At 39.4% G+C, this 24,133-nt stretch overlaps 1 protein-coding gene across 2 annotated transcripts in view; it reads left to right on the top strand.

The window, feature by feature from the left end:
• The first annotated feature begins 12,117 nt into the window (after positions 1-12,117).
• The window catches only part of PLCXD2 (phosphatidylinositol specific phospholipase C X domain containing 2), a 63,941-nt gene continuing 51,925 nt past the window's right edge, over positions 12,118-24,133 (top strand). The window contains exons 1-2 of one of the 2 annotated variants that reach the window (XM_007516332.3): positions 12,118-12,513; positions 12,711-12,879. In XM_007516332.3, coding sequence (XP_007516394.1) covers positions 12,717-12,879 — 163 coding nt within the window. In that variant the 5' untranslated portion in view covers positions 12,118-12,513; positions 12,711-12,716. The remainder of the gene's footprint in view (positions 12,514-12,710; positions 12,880-24,133) is intronic. The other variant, XM_060198402.1, reaches the window with a different exon arrangement.

The following is a 24,133-nucleotide window of genomic DNA, read 5'->3' as shown; positions in this document are numbered from 1 at the left end:
CTTTTTCATTCAGTACTGGAAAATGAATCTAGAGCCTAGCACATGTATGATACCACTGTTGAGTGACTTTCCCAAGTCTATTTTTTTATTCTTTATTTTTCAGGGAGAAAGAAAGAAAACAAAGAGGTGAGAAACCACAGTGCCACTCAACCATCTTTGGATCTCTGGTGTCACCCATGATGATATGTGATGCCAGGGTAAAATCCAGGGCTCTGGATATGGTCAGGAATATGCTTTGCCAGATGAGTTTATTTGGGGCCCTAGATGTTGTTTATAGATATAACAAGCAAATTTTGTATGGACTAAGGACATCCTTTAGCTCATTTGTAGTTCTTTATACATTTGATTGCACCAGAGAATAAATTGTGGATAATTTGTTTTAAAAACCATGATTCTTCCACTATATATCAAATTTCTGTGGAGTAAGGCCCAGGTATCAGTAATTCTAGATGACTGAAATCCTCAAACTTAAAAACTGTTGAACCAGTGAAAGTCCTTTCTCATTTATTGGAATCCCACTAAGTGGATGCTTGAATCTTGTGATGATCAGCTTTCAAGATGTCTCACTGATCGTTTTCCTCTTGCTATTCAAACTTTTACATTTCCCTCTCTAACACTGAGTACAGATTACTCGAGCAGTTGGCATGAATGATGCTAAGGTAAGGCAAAGAGAAGTGCTGGAGTACAAAATTTAGGGTGGTGTTCACTCCCAAATGCTAGAAGAAGAAGAGTCATGTACCTCCACAATCTTGAAAGTGATTGTCAGTATAGTTCTGGTACAAATAATAAATTACTGAGAAATGACCTGTGTGATCTCTAAGGCTAGATCATAAAATGCAGAATTGCTTCTTTCTTAATTTCTCTTTGACCAGTTGCACTGGGGAAAGCCATTAGTCACTCAAGCAGCTCTATTGAGAGATTCACTTGTGGAGAAACCAAGATCTCAAGCTATCAGCACATGTCAATTCAACAGACAAGGAAGTGAACTCCAGTCCCCAGTCACATCTTCAGGTAACTGTAATCTCACCTTACCTTTTGATGGGGGCTTAATGAGAACTCCCTAAGCTAAGTCAACTATGAAGCTAACCTTTTCAAACTTCCTAACAAAAACTTTGTGTGAGATTATACATTCTTGTTTAACACCATTAGGTTTGGGTACACGTTATTACACAATAATAGATAATTAGTACAGCCCAAAAGATTTAAATAATTTATTATTTAAATATTAAGTTAATATTTCCCAGCCTTAGCAACCCTCAATTCCTTATAATTTCTCAACAATAAAAAGAAAGATTCTCAAAAAGAAGGTAATATATATATATATATATATATATATATATATCCTCACACAGGTGAATATTTGAAGGCATATATATTTGAAGATTAATTATATATATAATGATTGTTGTTTCATGTGTCTTTATTTTTATTCAATACAACTTAAAATTCAGTTATTTTGTAAAATTCATTATGGCTTTCTTTTCTATTTCATTAGAAACATTAATCTGAGTAGAGATATTAAGGTAAAAAGGGAAAGAACTGGAGAATGTTTAGATTATTTTAGTAAAGAGAAAAGACAGTTTTACTGTGTAACATTTGTCATATAAGTTTCCACTTATTTACTTTACCATTTGACTGGTGCCTGACAGTGTTTTTTCTCTTTCTTTCCTCCTTTCTTTCTTTTTTTTTTTTTTTACATCTGAAGTTCTCTTTTAGTTTTATAAATTATAAGTTGGAATCAGCATTTACAAATGCATCTCCAACAAGGTGAAGAGTTGTTTATCCCTGGAAGGAAGATCAGTCAGTATTTCAGAGTTTTTCACAAACTTCAAACACAGAGGGGATTTTAGTTGCTTTTTCACCTTGACTGTGATTTTCCTCACTTGATTAAAATGAGTGGTCCAGCTATACCTTAAAGTTGTGTGAAAATAAGTTTACAGAGCCTGACTGAAGTCAGCAGTTCGTCCTCTAGAAGTAGAGTTTGTTCTACTTAACAGTAGCAACACTAGGCCCAATTTCTTAAGGTTTCTGCATGTCTTTATCACTGCCTTCATTTTCACTGAGAAGTCACACATAAGTATTTTCATCACTCATTTCCACAGAAAGTGTTACAGATGACATTGTTGTTCAGGAATATTCATTCCCTTACCCACCTGCATGATGAACACACCTTGACTCAAGGTGTGGCCATCTGGTTGCTTTAGGCATTGGACTTCCATGGCATGATTTGCTTTAGATATTAGACTGTTGTGGGCATGGTTGAAAGATACTTATATAATTAGACTATCTCTCTTGTCTGCCATTCCCATCACAATATTTTTTTTTTTTTAGGTAAGTCTGCTAGTTATGAGAAGAAAATGAGAGACTATTGGTGTGGAGCTGAACCAACCAAGTCTATTTTGATCAATTAAGCTCCTACCTACCTCAAGGCACCCTGATTTCCATAGTTTTTAAGTGTATCCCTGAAGTATGCTTATCATTAACAATGGAGGAACAAACAATACATAGTAGAGAAATTAGACATCAGCTTACCAGTGAGGGATAGATGGACGTAATGATTTTCAGGATCTGACACCCTACAAAGGATGCAATATCACCTTTGCAATATTGAGGCAAAAAATGAATGAACTGACTCCAATCATGAATTAATGTCAAATAAACATAAAATAAGAACTGTCTAAAGATAATGAAAGACTTTAAGAATAATCCAGATTGAAGTAAGTTAAAATGAAACGAAAAGTAATTGTAATGTTTTAACTCAACTTTTTTCTTCACTGGAGGGAAACATGCCAAAAGGAAATTTGACATTTGTCAAATAAGCTGACAAAATTAGACTATGGGCAAGACTACTAAAGGTATTGTGTTGGTAACTAACTCTTCTATGCTTGGAAAATAGTTCAAGTAGTAGAGCACAAGGCTTACTTACATAACTGAGGATCCTGGTTTGATTTCTGGCACTGCATGTATCAAGAGTGGTGGCTTTTTCTTTCTCTTTCATGTGCAACTCCCTCTCTCTATTGCATATGAAATCAATAATTAAAAAAATCTTTTCTGTAGTTATTTAAGAGAAAATACATGTTAGGAAACAGACAATGACATATCTAGGACTATAACTTACACATAGTTATGCACATGTACATATAATATACACATTCTCATACATGCATGTATGCATACTTGTATGCACATACACACAGAAAGCAGATAAAAGAGAAACAAGAGATGGTGTTTGTTTCTTTTCATTGTTTTTATCTTTGCAAACTTTTTTGAAGTTTGAAATGATTTCTATATACAAAGTATACAAAAGATCAGAAGATCAAGTTGACACAAAACCAATTTTCCAAACATTGTAACCAAGAGACAGTATGATCAGTATGATAAGATGCAAAGATCTCTGTAGTTGGGGGAGTTTTTTTTTTTCCTCTGTTCTGTAGATATTATTTAATTTGAAAGTTCAGAAGAAAGTAAATGAGAATTCATTCTGCAAGTTCACAGTTTCTGTTTCATTTTAGGGTGTTATTCTGCCTTAGGTGCTGGCTGAGAGCCACCAGAGCTTCAATCAATTTTTCTTTCTTAAGGAAATGAATAGAACTCTTTGATTTTGCCAGAACTCCAGGGCAAACTTTCTTTTTCTCCACCAAACCATTTCACATCAAAGGATAGGAGGCTTTGTCTCTCTAGACTTCACCAAAGAGAGGCTTTCTAGTTCCTCCTCCAACCATTTGGCAGGACTCTTTGCTGGCATCTTAGTGGAAGTCATGGAGATAGTTTATGGTTTACAGCACAGCCCTGTAGGCAGAGCCCACACACAAGCCTGTAATGGGTGTAGGCTCCCAGCTGGAAGGTCTCCAACCACAGAACCTGGGCTGAGGGCTTAGTACTTTCCCTTCTCTTAAGAGAAATTCATCCACCACACGAAGGTTTTGGTATACAAGTTGACCAATATGTATTTGTTCAAGAAACACTGTGAAGGCATTTTCCATTTTACTGAAACCAAACTTTTTCATCAGCTCCTCTTGCTTAGGTGCAATGTTCAAATCAATGTTACTTCCAGTTAAGGAACAATGCTACTTGCAATGCTACTTCCAGTTAAGGAAACTCAGATCCTGTATTTGTCTATGGAATACAAATGCATTAGAAAGTGTAAGGTTGCTTTTCAAATGAATAGACATGGATACCTCCTTATTATATGTGTATGCATCTGAATTAATCTTTAAAAACAAATAAACCATGAAACTTCACAAAAATACAATGATCAGCTATTATGGGGTCCCCCAGAAATGCATATTTATTTAGATTTATTTATTTTATTTACACCAGGGTTATAACTGAAATCTCAGTGCCTGCACAACAAATCCATTGCTCTTAACTACCATTTTTCTTATCTTTCTTTCTATTCTGTTTTTTATATAGTGAGAAATTGAGAAGGAAGGGGTGAGAAAATAGAGAGGGAGAGAGAAAGAGACACACCAAGCTCCCCTTCAGTTGGGGGTGTGGGCTTGAATCTGGGACCTCGCTCATGGTAATGTGCACACTAACCATTGTGCCACACCCTAGCAATGAGCATTTATTCTTCTCCATAGTTAAAGCACTGAAAATTACTGCTTTTCAGGCTATGCATCCTCCTTACTCTTAGAACTTCACTGAGTATTTTTTGAGGCTATCTTACTAATGTCGGAGCTTTTCACCCAGAACATCAAATGAGGGGAGAGAGAAAAATTTGAAGTGTTGTCCCAGATGCTAGAGAGTGTGACTGAAACAAAGGTCTTATTAGAAAACTGCTCCCTTAACCACAATCTCAAGTTTCTCCCAAAGCAGTAAATTATTATTATTATCATTATTATACCTATATTTATTTGTAAATTGTCATAGCTATGCCAGTGTTGGGGAAAGAAGTCAAAGATTTCAGTGAGTCTGGGTAGGTTATAAAGATGAGAGGAATGAAAGACTTAACTGTGTGGAGTCAGAATGTATTAATGACTACAAGAAAGAAAAATCACAACAGGATTAGAGAGACCATAGTAATCATATAATTTAATATTACATCAAATGTTTCATTCCCCTATGGAACATTAAGGCTTCATTGCTGCCAAATTAGGTTTGAGTGTTTCCAGCTGCGGACCCTCATCTCTTCCCTAACTTTCTTTTTTATTTTTTTTGTACATAAACACCATTCCCACCACCAAAAGACTGTGTCCCATCCCTTCCCCTCCCCGCCCACCCCCTGTCCCCATGAAGCTGAACATTCACCCTCACCCTCCAACCAAGTTTTTTTCTTTGGTGCCCTACTTCAAATTCAGTCAACTCCTGCTTTGAATTACCCTTTCTGTTCTTCTTTCTCAACTTCTGTTGAGGACTGGGATCATCCCATACTCATCTTTATCTTTCTGACTTAGCTCACTTAACATAATTTCTTCTAGCTCCATCCATGATGGGTCAGAGAAGGTGGGTTCACTGTTCTTAATAGCTGTGTAGTATTCCATTGTGTATATACACCACAGCTTTCTCAGCCACTCATCTGTTGTTGGGCACCTGGGTTGCTTCCAGGTTTTAGCTATTACAAATTGTGCTGCTATGAACATAGGTGTGCATGTATCTTTTTGGTTGGGTGTTAGGGAGTCCTTGGGGTATATCCCCAGGAGAGGAATTGCTGGGTCATATGGAAGGTCCATGTCTAGCCTTGTGAGAGTTCTCCAGACTGCTCTGCACAGAGGCTGGACCAATTTACATTCCCACCAGCAGTGCAGAAGGGTTCCTCTGTCCCTACAGCCTCTCCAGCATTTGTTGCTGCTGTCCTTTTTGATGTATGCCATTCTCACAGGAGTGAGGTGGTATCTCAATGTTGTCTTCATTTGCATTTCTCTGACAATCAGCGACCTGGAGCAGTTTCATATGTTTGTTTCCCTTTCTTTCTTATGTTGCTTAACACTGACTTCTTGAATATTCTTTATATTTGGTTGACACACAAAGATGTGTGGGAAGAACTATATTTTCTCTATTGCTGCCAAATAGAAATGGAAGCTGTGGTCACAAAAAGATTAAGACCGACTAGGGGAGTCGGGCGGTAGCACAGCGGATTAAGTGCAGGTGGCACTAAGCACAAGGACCCGGTTCCAGCCCCAGCTCCCCAACTGCAGGGGTGTAGCTTCAAAAGTGGTGAAGCAGGTCTGCAGGTTTCTGTCTTTCTCTCCCCCTCTCTGTCTTCCCTTCCTCTCTCCATTTCTCTCTGTCCTATCCAACAACAACATCAATAATAACTACAACAATAAAACAATAAGGGCAACAAAAGGAAATAAATAAAGAAAAAAGAAAAAAAAGATTAAGACCAACTATAATTTCCTCCATGACCAGTTCCAGTGTTTTGGAAAGGTGGAGCAAGACATGTGTCTAAGTTATGGGGAAACTTAAGTAGATTGAATTCCCTAAGAACCAAATCAAAAATCCATCCTCACATTCGGAGAGTTAAGAAAGGGGAAAAATTAGTAATATTTCATTATTTTTATATATACTGCAAATTATTTGCTTTCTTTAAAAAGAGAATTTTTTGGCTAAGGTTGTTTGTGTGAATTTGCAACTCTAATAATAAAATTGGAGAGAATGATGGCATTTGCTCTGTGATTCTTAATTCTTCTTGGATGATGTGGCATTATGCTATTTCTAATTATTAAAAAGAACAATTTCCTTTGAAAGGTTAAATTTGCTAGGTCATAACAAATACAGAATGGTTATTCTAATTATGATAGAAGTTCAAGCGATTAATATTATACACACTGGCACATATACCTTCTCCTAATAACTGATTTTATCCCAGTAATTCAGAAACCTTGTAGTGGGATACACAGGGGTAGAGAGGTAGAATTTTTCAGACTGAGATGAATTATTTCTGCCAATATTTTTTCTAATTGCATAAATTTATAAACAACATGGAGAAGAATTGCTTGCTTTGTCACTCTGTGTAGTCTAACTAGTGAGGGGGAGGCAATTAAGGAGGGAGAGGAAGAAGAGAAAACTAGGCTGACACTTCCAAGTCCTGATCTAAAGCATTTGGGATATAAAAAATCCCTCAGGGAACTTATTTAAAAAGTAGAAAAAGGGATGCTACCCACAGGTGATCTGGTTTAATGGGTTAGAGTCTGAGCCAGAAGTCTGTATTTTTAAGCTCCCCCGTTGTTCATTTTGGTGCTGAGGATGTGCAGACATTTTTTAGGGTAATTGAAAGCAGAGAGGAAATTTACTGTGTGTGAAATATACTATGCCTACCAGAAGGTGGCCCCATAACATATTGAATCAAGCACATTGCAGCTAACTGGGGCCCTCATTTTTTGCATTTACCATTCTTGACAGTAAGGGTGGGGGCAAGAAGTAGCTAGAGAGTGTGAAGATGGTGTGGTAGAAAGAATAAATAGATACTAAACTAATTTTAAGTTGTAGCTTGTTACAGAAACATGGCACTATTACAGGAAATTTTCCAAGTGTTCCAGGAAAAAAAAAAAAGTGGTACTGGAGATGGTGCAGTAGATAAAGCATCAGACTTTCAAGCATGATGTCCTGAGTTCAATCCACAGCAGCACATGTACCAGAGTGATGTCTGGCTCTTTCTCTCTCCTCCTATGTTTCTAATAAGTAAATAAATACATATTTAAAAAAAAAAAAAGATGTCCAATAAATACAAAAACATCTTCCTGGATACCAAGCCTTCAAGTGTGGTACATACAATATATATTTTTAAAGAGTTATTTATTGAGAGGTTGCACTGTGTTGCAAATGGTTGAGAGTACATGTTACCATGAGCAAGGTTCAAATCCATGGTCCCCACCTGTGTGGGGTGGAATTTCAGAAACAATGCTGCAGGTCTCTCTCCTCCTCCTCCTCCCCTCCCTCTTCCTTCTTTTCTAGCTTCCCTTCTCAATATCTGTTTTCTATAAAATAAAATAATAAGTTTAAAAAAAGATGATGTAAAAGACTTATTGAGAAAAGAGAGAACAGGAACATCATTCTGACACATAGGATACCAGGGTTTGACTCAGGCCTTCATTCTTGACAGCCCAATACTTAATCTAATTTACTGCCTCCCAGGCCCTACAGTATTTTAAAAACATATTTATTTATTTATAAGAGAAAGGGAAGAAAATCAGAGCATGTCTCTAGTACATAAAATGCGGGGGATCCAATTTGGGACCTCATGTTTGAAAGTCCCAAACTGCTTTAGCACATAAGCCACTACTTGGGGGGGGGGGGGCAGGGGGGGCGGGGAAGAAGTTGTGAGTGGATACAATCTTATAGCTGGCTAAGGCAATGATTCAGTCTCATCTCATTACAGAGCCCCAGTTGTTGGCCATGCACTGGCACCACACATCATGGAATTCTGTTCAACCTACTGCTGTTATAAGTTTCTCAAAGACACTCATTAAGATATGAAAATATGGATAGCAATACCATGATCTGTGATGCTACTCATAATCAATGAAATAACTACTCCAGCTCTTGCCTCAAACTTCTGACGCCCAGGAATACCTGAGGTGAAGTGTATGTTCACAAGGCAGTGTGCTTCCTTACCTCCCTTCCTTGGAGGCTTCTGACTGTTCAGTTGCTGGGATGATGTCACTCTTCCTAGAGAAAATTGCTGCTGCTATCATCACATCCTCAGTACCACCCATGTGTCAGAAGGCCTTCATTTAATACTGATTAGTATCCAAAGTCTTCAGGCTTGTCCTGGGGCAATGAGGCTGCTAAGCAGGGATAAACTCTGCTGATATGAGTCACACAGCAAAGCAGTCTTGTACTCTACCTCATCTTTCATTTATCTGACTCCTCACTTCATCCTCCCTCCCCCCCCCACACACTTGCGCAAGGGAAGAAAAAAATACATAAACAACTGTGACTAAACATCACTGTGAAACTCAAAGCACTATAAAAACTTCACTTATCTCCCAGAAATATCCCTGGACTGGCCCTTTACCTGGGTTCTAGTTATCCATGAGATTCATTCCTTTCCCATCTAGCACAGACACCAGGAGAAAGGGAGCACAGTTAAAGAAAAAAAAATGCAAAATGACTGCAAAATGTGTGGATGGGTTCATATAAACAGATTTGATTGTGTATGACAAAGATGAAGGAACAATTTTATAAGAATTTCAAGTGATGAAAATAATTATAAGTACTTTTCTCAAAAACACGCAATGGACCTTTTTAATACAGATTTTAAAGAGTCTAAGATATTTAATACACTTTGCTTATAAGCAGTAATTTCCAGGCTTGCAGTAATAATTCTAGCAAATGGTAAGAAACACCAGCACTTTTTGATTGAAAGACTTAGACTCACAGTTGTTACTAACTAGATATGAGGTGTTAGGCAGGGTTTCATATCTAAGCTTCAGTGTTCTTTGTAAAATGTGAATAGTTGGGCCACTTAAGTTTCTAAGTTACCATGTGCAAGGACCTCTGTTCAAACACCTGGCCCTCAGTTTCCAACCTGCAGGGGAAAAGCTTCACAAGCAGTGGAACAGTGCTGTTGGTCTCTTTCTCTCTCTCTCTCTTTCCCTCTATATCTTCTTCCTTTCTCAATTTCTCTTTATCCTATGAAATAAAGTTTAAAGCTACTTCTAAAAATATAAAATATATGTTTATTCATTAAAAATAAACAGATAAATAAAATGAGAATACTAAGAGTCCTAACTCACTGGACTCAAAGAGAGTGAATTCTATTTCCCACTTACTGCAAATACTATCACTCTAGTGTGTGTTCTGATTGTCACGTCTTTCATCCATTGCCATAATTTACCTTCATTTTCTCAGTTTCACATCCCTTTATCACACCAAAACTTTTCACATATTCCTACTTGCAGAAACTTTTGTCAGAATTTCAGACCTGACCTGAATAACACCTGCTCTAAAAAAAAAAAAGTTTTTGTTTTGTTTTTTGGTAATTCACATATTCAAGTCTATTCTTCCTGAATTATATATGATCTGATGTACACCAGGTATCAACTTTAAAGTTACATTGCTTTTTTTTTTCCTTCACCAGAGCAATACTCAGCTCTGGCTGATAGTAGTACAGGGGATTGAACCTGGGACGTTGAAGGCTCAAGTATGAGAGTCTCCTTGTGTAACCACTATGCTATCTACCTTCACAGGTATTAGCTTTCATTAAAAAACTCTTTTGCATTATCTTTATTTATTTATTGGGTAGAGACAGCCAGAAATCAAGAGGGAAGGGAGTGATAGAGAGGGAAGGAGACAGAGACACCTGCAGCACTGCTTCACCATTTATGAAGCTTTCCGCTGCAGGTGGGGACTGGGGCTTGAACCTGGGTCCATGAGCACTGTAACATGTGCACTCAGCCAGGTGTGCTACCACCCTGTCCCAGTATTAGCTGTCATTTAGTATCATTTCTTCCAGGAGGATTGTGAATTATAAGTAACCAGTTGGCTGTACATTTTTTTTCTTTCATAACCAGGATTACACTACTCCAGGCCAACCTTTTTTAAATTTTTTTTATTTATAAAAAGGAAACATTGACAAAACCATAGGATAAGAGGGGTACAGCTTCGCACAATTCCCATCAGCAGAACTCCGTATACTAACCCCTCCCCTGATAGCTTTCCTACTCTTTAATCCTCTGGGAGTATGGACCCAAGGTCATTGTGGGATGCAGAAGGTTGAAGGTCTGGTTTTTGTAATTGCTTCCCCGCTGAACATGGGCGTTGACAGGTGGATCCATACTCCCATCCCGTCTCTCTCTTTCCCTAGTGGGGAAGGGCTCTGGGGTAGCGGAGCTCCAAGGCAGATTAGTGGGGTTGTCTGTCCAGGGAAGTCTGGTCTAATCTGTTAGCATCTGGAACCTGGTGGCTGAAAAGAGAGTTAACATACAAAACCAAACGAGTTGTTGGACAATCATGGACCTAAAGGCTGGAATAGTGCAGGTGAAGCGTTGGGGGGGGGGGGGGGGTCCTCCATTTTGTAGATAGTTAGTAGGCATATTTTAGTTATATTTCAAAGGTAGCCAACCTTTTAAGATAAAAGGGAAAAGACAGAGACCGACAATGGTAGAGAGGGAAAGATACCACACTACTATCCCCAGTTAGAAGTGTGGGCGCCAGGCGCCAACCTGAGTCAAAGGCATGAAAAGGCTTTTTTTTCCTTCTTTTTTTTTTCATAGCCTTGTCAGGGTTACTGAAGGTCTTCCTGGTTTGAAGTCCTCCAGTGCTCCTCTCATAAGATCAGAATACTTTTCTTGATTTACTTATTAGCTAAGATGTTTATATGAATAGTGATGTAAAATGTTCTCATATCATTAGAGACGCTGTAGTTACCACTATTGAAAGAATAGAGGACATTGCAGGAAGTAGGGATTTGTATCCATGTGCTTACAGGCCTCCTGAATTGAGGGTCTTGCTTCAAAAATATACCATCCAAACAGTGGCATCACATAAACTGTACCCTAAATACCTGCAGATTTGCACACTATCTCTGAAAATGCACCACGGTAGCAATCGTCCCTGCTTAAGGATTTTTTCCCCCCCGAAGAATAGGGCAAGGAATTTAGCAGCAAGACTCAAATGTAAAAATACTATTTCTTCCTCTGTAGAATGGGAGTAGTAACATGGAACTACTGAGAAGCGGTGTGGAGGTGGATTTTGATTATGTAATCTTTGGAACACAAACCAACCTTCCTGCTTGTCATTCATACAAAAGATACAGGAGCTTTTCTGGCCTAGTTACGGTGTAAATTCTGCCTTCTCTGTGGTTTGAAAAGGCAAGACTATCTGTGCTGTGTGCTCATATGTGTGCGCACGCTTCTCCAGCTCCTTGAAAAGCAAGAAGGGGAGAAAGAAGCATTTGCAGTCACGGTCACATTGAACATCTGAAAGGCTAAAGGAAAGAAGGGCTGAGACTTGACTGACTGCCTGTTCCCCTGATGCATTTGGAGCCTAGGCTCCAGACTAGCAAATGGGAGGCAGAAAGTATGGACGGAAGGAGGGAGAACCCGCAGTAGAGGGGTGGGAGCCACTCCGCGGGGCAGCCCCGCAAGGGCGCCGGCCAATGGGAGCTCGCTCCGCCAGCGGCCAATCACCGACCGCCTCACCCTGCAAATCTGCCCGGCAGTGCGGGGCGGGGCTGCGGAGAGGCTGGGTGCTGCCGGTTACATTTCTGGGCGCCTCAAGGAAGCCACGGGGCAAAGGGATTTCTGTGGTGAGAAGCCAGGGGAGGGCTTGAAGGCAGGCCAGAAACTAGGTGCCAGCCCAGTGACACACACAGAAGCGGAGATCGATCAAGTCGACGTGGGTGCTTACGGCGCTCACGTGTGCACAGACCCGCCGCCTGCTCTACATGTTGTCTGGGCACCTGTCGTGTGAGTGGCTCCGGGCGTGGCTGTTCCTCGGGACACTCAGTTTCTCTAAGATTCATCACTAGAGGTTTACCTTCCCCGGCTCCAGAGAGGGGCACGTAAGAAGTTTAAGAGCCGGAACTGAGCTGATTAAAAGAATGGAACCTAGACTGGGCCAGAGAAGGTGGGGGTAAAGGTGTTGGGGGCTAAGGAACCAGTTAGTTATCCACCCCCCCCCCCACACACACACCCTTATAGAAAGGCCTTTTGCCAAAGACTGGAGTGACAGATGTGGCCCTGAAATGTCTAGAGAGCTGGGACAGTGATGAGCACTGAGTAAGAGACACTGGGCTGATACCTGGGCAGTTTGTTTACTGACAGAGAGGGATGCTGGCAGTCAGGACGGTAAGGAGGAAACTCAGGATGGGAACCATCTGCTCCCCCAACCCCAGCGGGACAAAGACATCCGCGGAGGTCTGCAATGCTGACTGGATGGCTTCACTCTCCCCTCACCTTCACAACGTCCCCCTTTCCAATCTGGCAATCCCAGGTATTCTTCGATTCCTACTTGTTCCCACTGTGTTGAAATCTGCCATGTTACTGTTGCTCATGGTTTGTGTTGCTTTTCTATTGTGTTGAGAAAAATAATTGCCCGTGACCTTAGCTTAAACGTTTTTCTGTTTCTGAACCAAAAACTTAACACCTGAACAACTGCTGTAAAGGAATTTAAACACCTTGGGTCACTGGCAGAAGAGAATCAGGAAGGGAAACACAGTTTGTGTCTTATTGTTTATGTCTTGGTTTTTTTTTTTTTTTTTTTTACTCATGCCTACATTCTAAGACTATTACATTCTTCAGGATGGGGAAGGGGATGTCATTAGCTTATTTTATTTTAGCTCTGAATCAAAATTTAGAGGAAAATGTTTTCTTTCTCATGTATCTGACCTTGCATATGATGAGATAAACAAAAGGGCAGATTAGCATTAGAAATAGGTTCAGAACTAGGACAGAGTACACAGACATATATGTGTCTGTAATTGTAATAGCCAGAAATAAAAACTTAAAGCTTTCCTCACAGGCAGTATAATGGTGCTATGAGGTGGAGGTGTTTGAAGCTTTATCTATACATGAACTAAGTCTGCCAGGATGATCTAGAACCTTACTTCTACTCCGGCTACTGTCTCTTCTGGGAGCTTTATCACCAGTGAGTGATGACTGAGTGTTGCCACTCGGTCAGTTTGTTAGGCGTACCCCTTCCTTCCATTCAAAAACTGATTAAAGTGCAGTTTCTAGAGAAGAGCATCTGAACTTCTGTGATCTTGGCCCAGTGTACTGGGCAGAATCCTCCATGCTGGTCTTTGAAAAGCACTTCTAGGAGCAGGGATGGACTACTGCCAATCCTTTCTCTCACCTTGAGACATAGTGATTGATGTTCACTCCCATAGTGCCAGACAAACTCTCAAGCCTTCCAGGGTACAGTCTGCCTTTTTTGATGGCTGAAAAGATGACCTCATGCAACCCCATATCTTTGCTTTCTATGCACTACTGGCTGCAGATGGCAGTCTTTTCTTTATTGGCTATCCCTATTGGAATCTTTCAGGTTCGTTGTTCTTGTAGGGTCTTGTTTTTGAGTAAGAAGAGGGCTACTGAATCCCTTTATGGCTGTGATCATTTGTGTTTTACCAACCATCGACTGCAGCTTCCTGGGAAATGCCAGATGGTCATGCCTCAGAACAGGTCTTTTCCATGTTTAATTGATGCCTGTGGAGTCATCACCTAAGTGATATAGAGGCCTCTTTTAACATGAATCATTTGTCTTCAGGCTTTCCTCAGGAATTGCTTTGTCCTGTAGTGCAGCAGGCAGTATGTATTTGTAAACAGAATGGCATTCTAGGCAGGCTTCAGATGACTGTCATTCAAGGTATGTGCAGGATAGCCTGAGGCTTCCTCCATCCTGGTGTACTGAGCATGTCTGAAACCAAAGCAGCATCTCTTCCCCAGCTTGGCTGTATGGTCTAACTCTCTGACTTCAGGAAGGAGCTGGGCTTTTCCTCTGTAATTCATAAGGTATCTCACAGCTACTAGAAGTGTCAGTGGGAGCAAACTGTCTAGCCTGTTTCTGTAATTGGAAATTTTGTGATCAAGCCCCATAAGGAAGATGGGGCTTTGCTCATTCTGCTTATAAAGTCCAGTCCTTCCGAAGAAACAGAATAGTCTTGCTTCCTCTAACAATGTTGGAAGTATTTCTGTAAATGCTTTTTTCTCATAGTATTAGGGACATGAATATGTGTAAACATATGCTCAAGACAGAAATTCATATGCTAAATGGTGCCTCTTCATGGAACCACCCTCCTCAGCCCTAGTCCACAACTCCTGTCCCACCACTAGTCCTTATTCCTCTAGCTCAGTGTCTCACTCTCTCATAGTCAAGTTCCGCCATGCTTTGTAGAGGAATTCTAAAATAGGGGCCAGGTGGTAGTGCATCTGTTTAAGTGCACACATTACAGTGTGCAAGGGCCCAGGCCTAAGCTCCCAGTCCCAGGCCCATCCCCATCTGCAAGGGGAAAGCTTCACAAGTGGTGAAGCAGGGTTATAGCTGTCTCTCTGTCTCTTTCTCTCCCTATCAACCCCTCCCTTCTCAATTATTCTCTATCTCTATCCAATAATAAGTAAATGAAAATATTTTAAAGAGGGAGACTCTAAAATACAAAATACATCCAGGAAGTAGAGGCCACCATCTTCCTCCTCCTTTTTTTCTTTTGTCCCTTTCCCTGTCACTGTCACCTTCATCACAACCACTGTTTCTGAAGTGTCACCAAGTAGCACCCACTGACATACATTACCTCAGATCCTTATGCCTTCAAGAGAGCTATTAGCATCCTTATTATAGAGATCAAGAAATTATTTTCCAGAGACATTAAATAATTTTCTCGGTACCTCGCAAATACTAAAGTATAGAACTGATGTTTGAGCCTCTGTGTAGCTAATTCCAAATTCCATGCACTGTCCCTGTGTCTCTAAGGGGGTCATGAGAAGTAGAGGTGGGGATGGGGGTAGTGTGGAAGTAGTCTACTTTTGAAAACTCATTTTACAGATCTTCCTCTGCAGAAGGGAGTGAAAGTTTTTTTTTTCTTTTGTTCTTTTTTATTTTTATTGGGGGGCATTGATGGCTCACAATTGACAGTAAAATACAGTAGGTGGTACATGTGTAACATTTCTCAGTTTTCCACATAACAATCTAACCTCTTAAAGGTTTCCCTCTGCTGTCATGTTCCAGGACCTTAACCCTCTCTCCCCACCCCAGAGTCTTTTGCTTTGGTGCAATACACCATCTCCAATCCAAGTTCTGCTTGGTGTTTTCCCTTTTGTTCTTATTTTTCAACTTCTGTCTTTGAGTGGGATCATCCCATATTCATCCTTCTCTTTCTGCCTGATCATTTAACATGATTCTTTCAGGCTCCATGCAACATGAGGTGAAGAAGTTGAATTCACCATTTTTAATAGCTATGTGATATTCCATTGTGTATATGTACCACTACTTTCTTAGCCGCTTGTCTGTTGTTGTTGGACACCTAGGTTGCTTCCAGGTTTTGGTTATTACAAATTGTGCTGCTATGAACACAGGCATACACAAATCTTTTTATTTATTTATTTACCAGAGCACTGATCAGCTCTGGCTTATGGTGGTATGGGGGATTGAAACTGGGACTTCAGAGCCTCAGGCATGACAGTCTGTTTGCACAACCATTATGCTATCTACCCCGACCTGAAATACACAAATCTTTTTGGATGGGTGTGTTTGGTTCCTTAGGATATATCCCCAGGAGAGGAATTGCAGAGTCGAAAGGTAGGTCCACTTCTAGCTTTCAGAGAGTTCTCTAGACTGCTCTGCACAGGGGTTGAACCAATTTACATTCCCACCTGAAGTGCAGGAGAGTTTTAAGTTAGATGCTATTTATCTGAAAATTAAATGATAGAATAATATACATTTATGTATATATATACATATATATTAGATAAATATACCCCCTTTGGTTATATATTAGTAGTATATAATCCTTCCTTAGAATGGAAGCCCATTAAGTTTTAAATTCAAGTTTAGTGCTGTTACCTAGTGTGTGTGTGTGTGTGTTTACATTTTCCAATCTAGAGTTTATGCAAGGTTGTGTTATATCTATAAGGATTTGGTGGGATAGCAATGATACAGGAAAATACAAGGGTACTGGTAATAATATCATAACTAGTGTAGAATACAGTAGTTAGAATTAAGTACATTGGGACTAGGTGGTGGCACACCTGGTTGAGTGCACACACTATAGTGCTCAAGGACCCAGGTTCAAGCCCCTCCAGCTTCAAGAAAAGTGACATAGTACTACAGGCCTCTCTCTCTCTCTCTCTCTCTCTCTCTCTCTCTCTCTCTCCATATATATATATCCCCCTCAGTTTCTCTATGCCTCTATCCTAAATAAATGAATATATATATAAATAATTAAATTTGTTTCATTGCCTAAATATTATGGAAGAGGACATATGTGAATGTATACCTCTCAACAAAGAACACTTGCTAATGGCCAGTGTCACTAAGATACACTGAGATATCTTGGAGAAGATCTCAGAACAAGTTTTTCAATATATTTATTATAGGAGAGGAGAAAGGAGAAGAGGACAAAAGCACTGCTCAGCTCTGGCATAAGATGGTGCTTGGAATCACCTGCAGGTTGAGCTATTTTCCTGGTTCCTTAGAATAATCAATCTCATTACCAATTAAATACCAAATAAAAATTTATTTATTTATAAAAAGGAAACACGGGAGTTGGGCAGTAGTGCAGCGGGTTAAGCGCACGTAGCACAAAGCGCAAGGACTAGCAGGTGAAACAGGTCTCCTGGTTTCTATCTTTCTCTTCCCCTCTCTATCTTCCCTTCCTCTCTCGAGTGCTCTCTGTCCTAACAACAACGACATCAATAATAACAACAATAATAACTACTACAACAATAAAAAAGAGCAACAAAAGGGAAAATAAAATAATAATAATAAAAAGGAAAACACTGACAAAAACCATAGGATAAGAGGGGTACAACTCCACACAATTCCCACCACCAGAACTCCGTATCCCATCCCTTCCCCTGGTAGCTTTCCTATTTTTATCCCTCTGGGAGTATGAACCCAGGACCATTATGGGGTGCAGAAGGTGGAAGGTCTGGCTTCTGTAATTGCTTCCCCATGGGCTTTGGCAGGTCGATCCATACTCCCAGCCTCTCTCTCTTTCTGTAGTGGGAAAGTGGGACTCTAGGACACACTGATGGGGTCGGGTCGTCTGCCCAGGAAAGTCTGGTTGGCATCATATTAGCATCTGGAACCTAGTGCCTGAAAAAAGAGTTAACATATAGAGCCAATTTATTGATTAATCATGAACCTAAAGGTTGAAATAGTTCAGATGAAGAGTTGGGGGGCCTCCATTTTGTAGATAGTAATCCTATTTTAGTTATATTCCAAAGGGCCCATGACTATACCACAAGGACTCCCTAACACCCAGCCAAAAAGATATGTGCACACCTATGTTCATAGCAGCACAATTCGTTAATAGCTAAAACCTGGACGCAACCCAGGTGCCCAGCAACAGAAAGAATGGCTTTCTGTTGAATAGCTGAGAAAGCTGTGGTATATATACACAATGGAATACTATGCAGCTATTAAGAACAATGAACCCACCTTCTCTGACCCATCTTGGATGGAGCTGGAAGGAATTATGCTAAGTGAGCTAAGTCAGAAAGACAAACACGAGTATGGGGTGATCCCACTCATAAACAGAAGTTGAGAAAGAACAGAAAGGGAAACTCAAAGCAGGATTTGACTGAGTTTGGAGTACGGCACCAAAGTTAAAATCTCTGGGGTGAGGGGGAGGGTGGATGTTTGGCTTCACGGGCAGGGGAGAGGGTGGGATGGGACACAGCCTTTTGGTGGTGGGAATGGTATTTATGTACACTCCTATTAACTTGTAGTCATATAAATCACTATTTAATTTATATGAGAGGGGAAAAATTGATTAAATGTCTCAGACTTTTTAATGCACAGACCATAGGCTGAATCTTTGAAATGTTGACTCTCTTAATAGCTTAGACCAGGGAGAACAGAATCAACTAGTGGCATTACTCTATAAGATACAGCTATATACAAATAATGTCAAAGGACATAAATTATGGTGATGTGTATGATACAGAAAATCCTAACAAAGGGATTTTCAAAGTTAATCCAATTGCCAAATAATTTGATTGCAGCAATAACAATCTATTACCTTCTTAAAACCTAAGACAGCAGGAACCTCCCGCTTCCTCTATAGAACCTATATTTCCCCCAGTCCTGGAACCTCTAGGGTGGGGCTCACTTTCTTGCATGCTTCTTTCAGTTCATACCAAATGATATTGTATCTGCTGATCCTAACATAATCAACACAACAACTACCACCTCAGCATGCTTCTGTACCATTTCTAACCATGCTCTTTTCCTTTTATCAAGAATAAATTATTCGGTCTGTTGGAAAAGCCATTGGATTTAAGAACTAAGAATTTTTTATTCTTCCTATGAGATATTAAAGAAGCATCTAAATTTCTTAAGGCATAGTTTCAATATTGGTAATTAAGATATTAATATAAATGAAATAGACTCATTACAACTTCTTGGATTAATTTGATATTTTGTTATTAACTAATATTATTTACTTTTTCTATTAATTTGAGACTTTATGTTTTTACCTATTCTTTGTCCAAATATATAAAAGATAGGAGGAGTGACAGAGACATGTCATGTCTAAAGGTAATTTCTTTTATAACTCTTCAGAGCAATATTTAACATTTGCCATGTGCATACAAGGGCTCACCCTTGCCAAGATAAAGCAGATCCCCTTAGGGTTCTGAAAGGAAATGCAGATTGGTTATTATAAATGAAGAAACAGTGAGCATATCTTAAGAAACCTTCCCACTAGGGAAAGAGAGAGGCAGTCTGGGAGAATGGATCAACCTGTCAACACCCATGTTCAGCAGGGAAGCAATTACAGAAGCCAGACCTTCCACCTTCTGCATCCTACAATGACCTTGGGTCCATACTCCCAGAGGGTTAAAGATTAGGAAAGCTATCAGGGGAGGGGAAGGGATACGGAGGTCTGGTGGTGGGAATTGTGTGGAGTTGTACCCCTCTTATCCTATGGTTTTGTCAGTGTTTCCTTTTAGAAATAAATAGAAAAAAAAAAGAAAAGAAAGATAAAGAAAAGAAACCTCCATTCTCAGACCTGATGTGGGGGCTCAATAGGAGGGTGTGTGTGTGTGTGTGTGTGTGTGTGTGTGTGTGTGTAACTTCATCATGCACATTAAAATAAAAAGTACATAGGGTGGAAAGATTAATTCTCCACTTTTAAGACTAAAAACCACATTGTGGAAAAAAAAAAAACTGACCTGAGATTTTAAATAATGATCAGAATTTCAAGGATTGTGATTTAGGACTCAAGGTGGGGAAAGGAGATTTTCAGGTGAAATAAACCAATTGAGTTAAAAAATGGGAGCCCATTTGAGAAACAGCAGGAGGACTCCCTCTCTTGTCCTTCAGAAATGCTTTCATACCTTCACTATAACACTTTTCAACAAATCATGATTTTCAGGTATTTGCCCCATGATTGATGAACATTTTTTCAGATAGGGAATATGACTTATTTCCCTTTAGAATTTAGGAAGCAATTCTATCATTCATGATTGTTGTGTGAGTAATTCAATGCATGGAAGTGAAGTAAAAAAAATAATGCAAATATGGCTTGATGTCACTATTGTTTTCAGTGATGATCAGAACTAAACTGAGTAGATTAGCTAGGGTTACTTTTGTAAATAGCCATACATACAGAGTAATTAGAACATTTTCAGATTCATTGCTATTTTTACACAATATTCCTATAGCTCTAGATAAAGCACAGCACTGACTTACATGTGAAATGGAAATCATGAGGCAGAGTAAAATAGAAAAGCTCTAGAATAATATCCATCTTAAGAATAATTCTTTCACTGTATATCATTTCTGCCTTTGTTCTTCCCTTGTCAGAGCTGAGCTTATATATCCTGTCTGACTATAGCCTCAGCCTCATCTTATTTCATCTTTCCCTGTTCACCTTCCTTCCTTCCACCTGGCCTACATCCAGCCCCTTCCTTCCCAGTGTCATCCCTGCTTCTCTGCTCTCCAATTCCCAGATCATTCTCCATTCCAATCTTGCTTATAATCATTCCTTTCTCTTCTGTTCTTGCCTTTCTGGAATCCTATCCTTCTGTGTAATTCTACCATTCACTACTTGGTGATTTATTGAGTTCTTCTCCTTTGGACTCCTTATCTCTCCCCACATGTATGACAGGAAGATACAATCACTGCAGGGGCAGGATGAGGGATCATGACTCAAGTATTATTTCTAGGTATAAGGTCATTTCTGGTACATCTCAAAGAAATATGGGGAGAGCACCCACAAAACAGTGTATGGCATGAACCATGAGTTAGCCCTAGAACAAATCCCTATTCCTATAGGATTTGACACTGTGGAAAACCAATGACCAAATCAAATCTACCAAGCAAGGAAACAAAATCAGAGCCAGAATAATCTTTCAAATGAGAAAATGTTTTTGCCTTGCTTTTGCTTTTCTCCCTTCCTTCCTTCCTTCCTTTCTTTCTTTTTTTTTTCTTTCCCATATGGATGTGTTCTAAAACCAACTAATGGTTCGTGCCATCCTCAAAGTAAAACAACCTATTTGTATTTCAACAGGTATTTACACTATTTTAGGGTAGTCTTCCATGACAGAGAATAAAAAGAGGCTATGACTTTGGTATTTCCACAATAGGTTTCTCTACTATGAAGGCATATCAATTTCCTAGGACCCCAACCCCAGGGCTGGAACTCAGAAATTGCACATCTATAAAAAACAGAATCATGGAATGGCTAAAAATATTAGTGTTATAGCCATAGAGTCTGGACTTCAACCCCCGATTCTGCATCTCAAGATTCTTTGACCTGGGACAAGTTACTTTAGCCTCTTTGTACCTTAGTGTCTGTCCTCTATAAAGCAGTGATGGTAATGGTATTACCTTACTTGATCAGTGTGAGAAATAAAGTAGTTCATGTAGCATACAACATTTTCTCTCACAGAATTACCATTACATAATGATAGTTTTTATTAATATATGTGTCTTTTTTACATTAATCAAAACATTCTTTTATTGAAGACTTATTCTTGAAATGTGAAATGCAAAAGAGCTTTGAGGTACAGTCCATACTCTCAGGTAATTTGTAGAGGAGCTGACCTTATAATTAAACCTTGTGGTTCAGTGTTCTCTCTCTGACCAGCTCAGGATAACTTGAATGACCATCCCTTAAGGGAGCAATAGAGTCAAAGAAGGGATATTTGGAGACTTGCCCAGGATATAAGTGCCAAGGGAGTCTTAAATAATATGTGAGGGCAGCAGATCAAGAAAACCAGCTAATCCTCTTTAATCTCTTACTCTGCCTTCCCAAATCAAGTTCACTTCTCTAATATTGTCATGCTCACACATCCAAAGTCTCTGGGGAAAAAAATTAACATTCTGAAAAAGACCTTATTGTTAATTTTGCTACTATTCTCCTCATTTCCTCATTTAATGTTCTCCTAACCCACTTATATTTTTTTGTCCTAGATCAAGAGTAGAAATATTGCAAAATGTTTTCCTTTGAACAACTATTGGTGTATATTTTACAATGCCGTTAGTCCATTTCCTCCCTCCCCCCCCATATATATCCCCACAAAACATGTGCATACCAGCTAACCTTCAATTTACATTCAGAGACACAAACATACACTGACCTTAGCCTAATCCTAAAAAAAAAAAAAAAAAAAATCTAATTATCTGGTACAGTTTACCCTTTATGAAGATTCTGTGAAACATGCCCCCTGATATTTCAGCTCCTAGAGCCTACAGCTTTTACCAGCACGGTGCTGTTTCTGAAGTGCTTCTTTATCTAAGAACTTATTATCACTATTATTTTAAATACCTGGTGTGACCTAGCCTCCACCCTTTGTGACAGGGTGGTCCCACATCTTTTACAGCCTTTAAGAGTGTCTAAGTGCAGGCAGTATAAGTAATAGTAATGAAACAAATGCCTTTTTGCCCTGGGACTTTGCCTTTGGGAAAGCACAAACCACTTTGCAAATGCTCACTAGCCCTAATTAGAGTTTTAAGGCAGGTCTCCAGATGAGAGATTATTTATAGGCATTGTAATAGGAGGGTGTATTTGTGTGTGAAAAGATTTTGAATACATATCAGGAACCAAATTTAGGTGGAAGAGAACTGTGACTAAATCTATTTGCATTACTCATATGCATGGTTAAACAGGGGTCCTTCCACTTTCTCACATCATTTGGATTAAATAGCTAACCACCCATAAGGATAAAAAAATACCTGTGGGGATTATAATGATTGATCTCTAAGGAGTTCCAAGACAAAGTGGAGTTGGCCAAAGAACCAGAGGTCTGCACTGCTCTGAAAAGGCATGTTTAGGCTATGTTATCTAAGAAAAATAGGCATCTTTAATGGATTCATTGTTGAGCAGCTGAAAATTTTAATAGAGTAACAAGATTTTTTTTAATTCTACTTATTTTACAACTATTGATGCCAGGCATTATTCTTTAAAGAGAACATTCTATTTATTTATTTAAAAAAGGAGACATTAACAAAACCATAGGACAAAAGGGGTACAACTACACACAATTCACACCACCAGATCTCCGTATCCCATCCCCTCCCCTGATAGCTTTCTTATTCTTTAACCCTCTGGGAGTATGGATCCAAGGTCACTGGGGGATGCAGAAGGTGGAAAGTCTGGCTTCTGTAATTGCTGCTTCTCCGCTGAACATGGGTGGTGACTGGTTGATCCATATTCCCAGCCTGCTAAAGAGAATATTCTATTGCTTTTTTTTTTCTTGCTGACCTGATTATATCAAAACAAAGGAAAGGAAATAGGAAGTATTTTTACCTTCTGATGCAAATGTCTTAGGGTATAAGAGCAGTTTGCAACAGTGGCAGAAATGAAAAATTCCTAGACTTGTCAGACTGAAATGAATATTTTATGAACAGGAATGATTTGAAGGTTTATACATGGAAAGCTATGTTCTTAATGTATAGTTGACACCAAATAAAAAAAAAAACAGAAAAAGGTGAAGACACCTCATCATCCTAACAAAAGTAATCTATGAAATTTAAATATGCCTGTATGTGCCAGAAAAAAAAAATTGAGAGAAGAGGTGAAGACAGAGAGAGGGAGAGAAAGGTTGACAGATACCTGCAGACCTGCTTCACCTCTTGTGAAGCAACCCCCCCCCCCACACACACACACAGGTAGGGAGCCAGGGGCTCGAACCAAGATTCTTACGATGATCCTTATCCTTTTTATGTGCAGATGTCTGTCTATCTTTCTCTCTCTCTCTTTGTCTTCCCTTCCTCTCTAAATTTCTCTCTGTCCAGTCCAGCAACAACAATAATAATAACAGCAACAATAACAACAATGGGGAAAAATATGGCTCTGAGCCCCATGGATATCCCTGACAACAAAAAAGAAAAAAAGAAATGAATATGAATGAAAACCTCAAAGAGACAAAATGGCTCATTTAACAAATTAGAAGTTGTCCATTGTAGTACAACCAGAGATTTCAAGGAGGACAAGAACAAAGACTAAAGTGACAAGATTCTGGGAGACCTAAATAACCAAATTACAGTGTTTTAGCTTTACCTTAATAGAACAGGAAAGGTCTGA

This window comes from Erinaceus europaeus, chromosome 9, assembly GCF_950295315.1.
Source record: "Erinaceus europaeus chromosome 9, mEriEur2.1, whole genome shotgun sequence".
Lineage (NCBI taxonomy): Eukaryota > Metazoa > Chordata > Mammalia > Eulipotyphla > Erinaceidae > Erinaceus > Erinaceus europaeus.
Note: the sequence above shows the minus strand (reverse complement) of the source record. Positions and strands in the feature narration are given on the sequence as shown.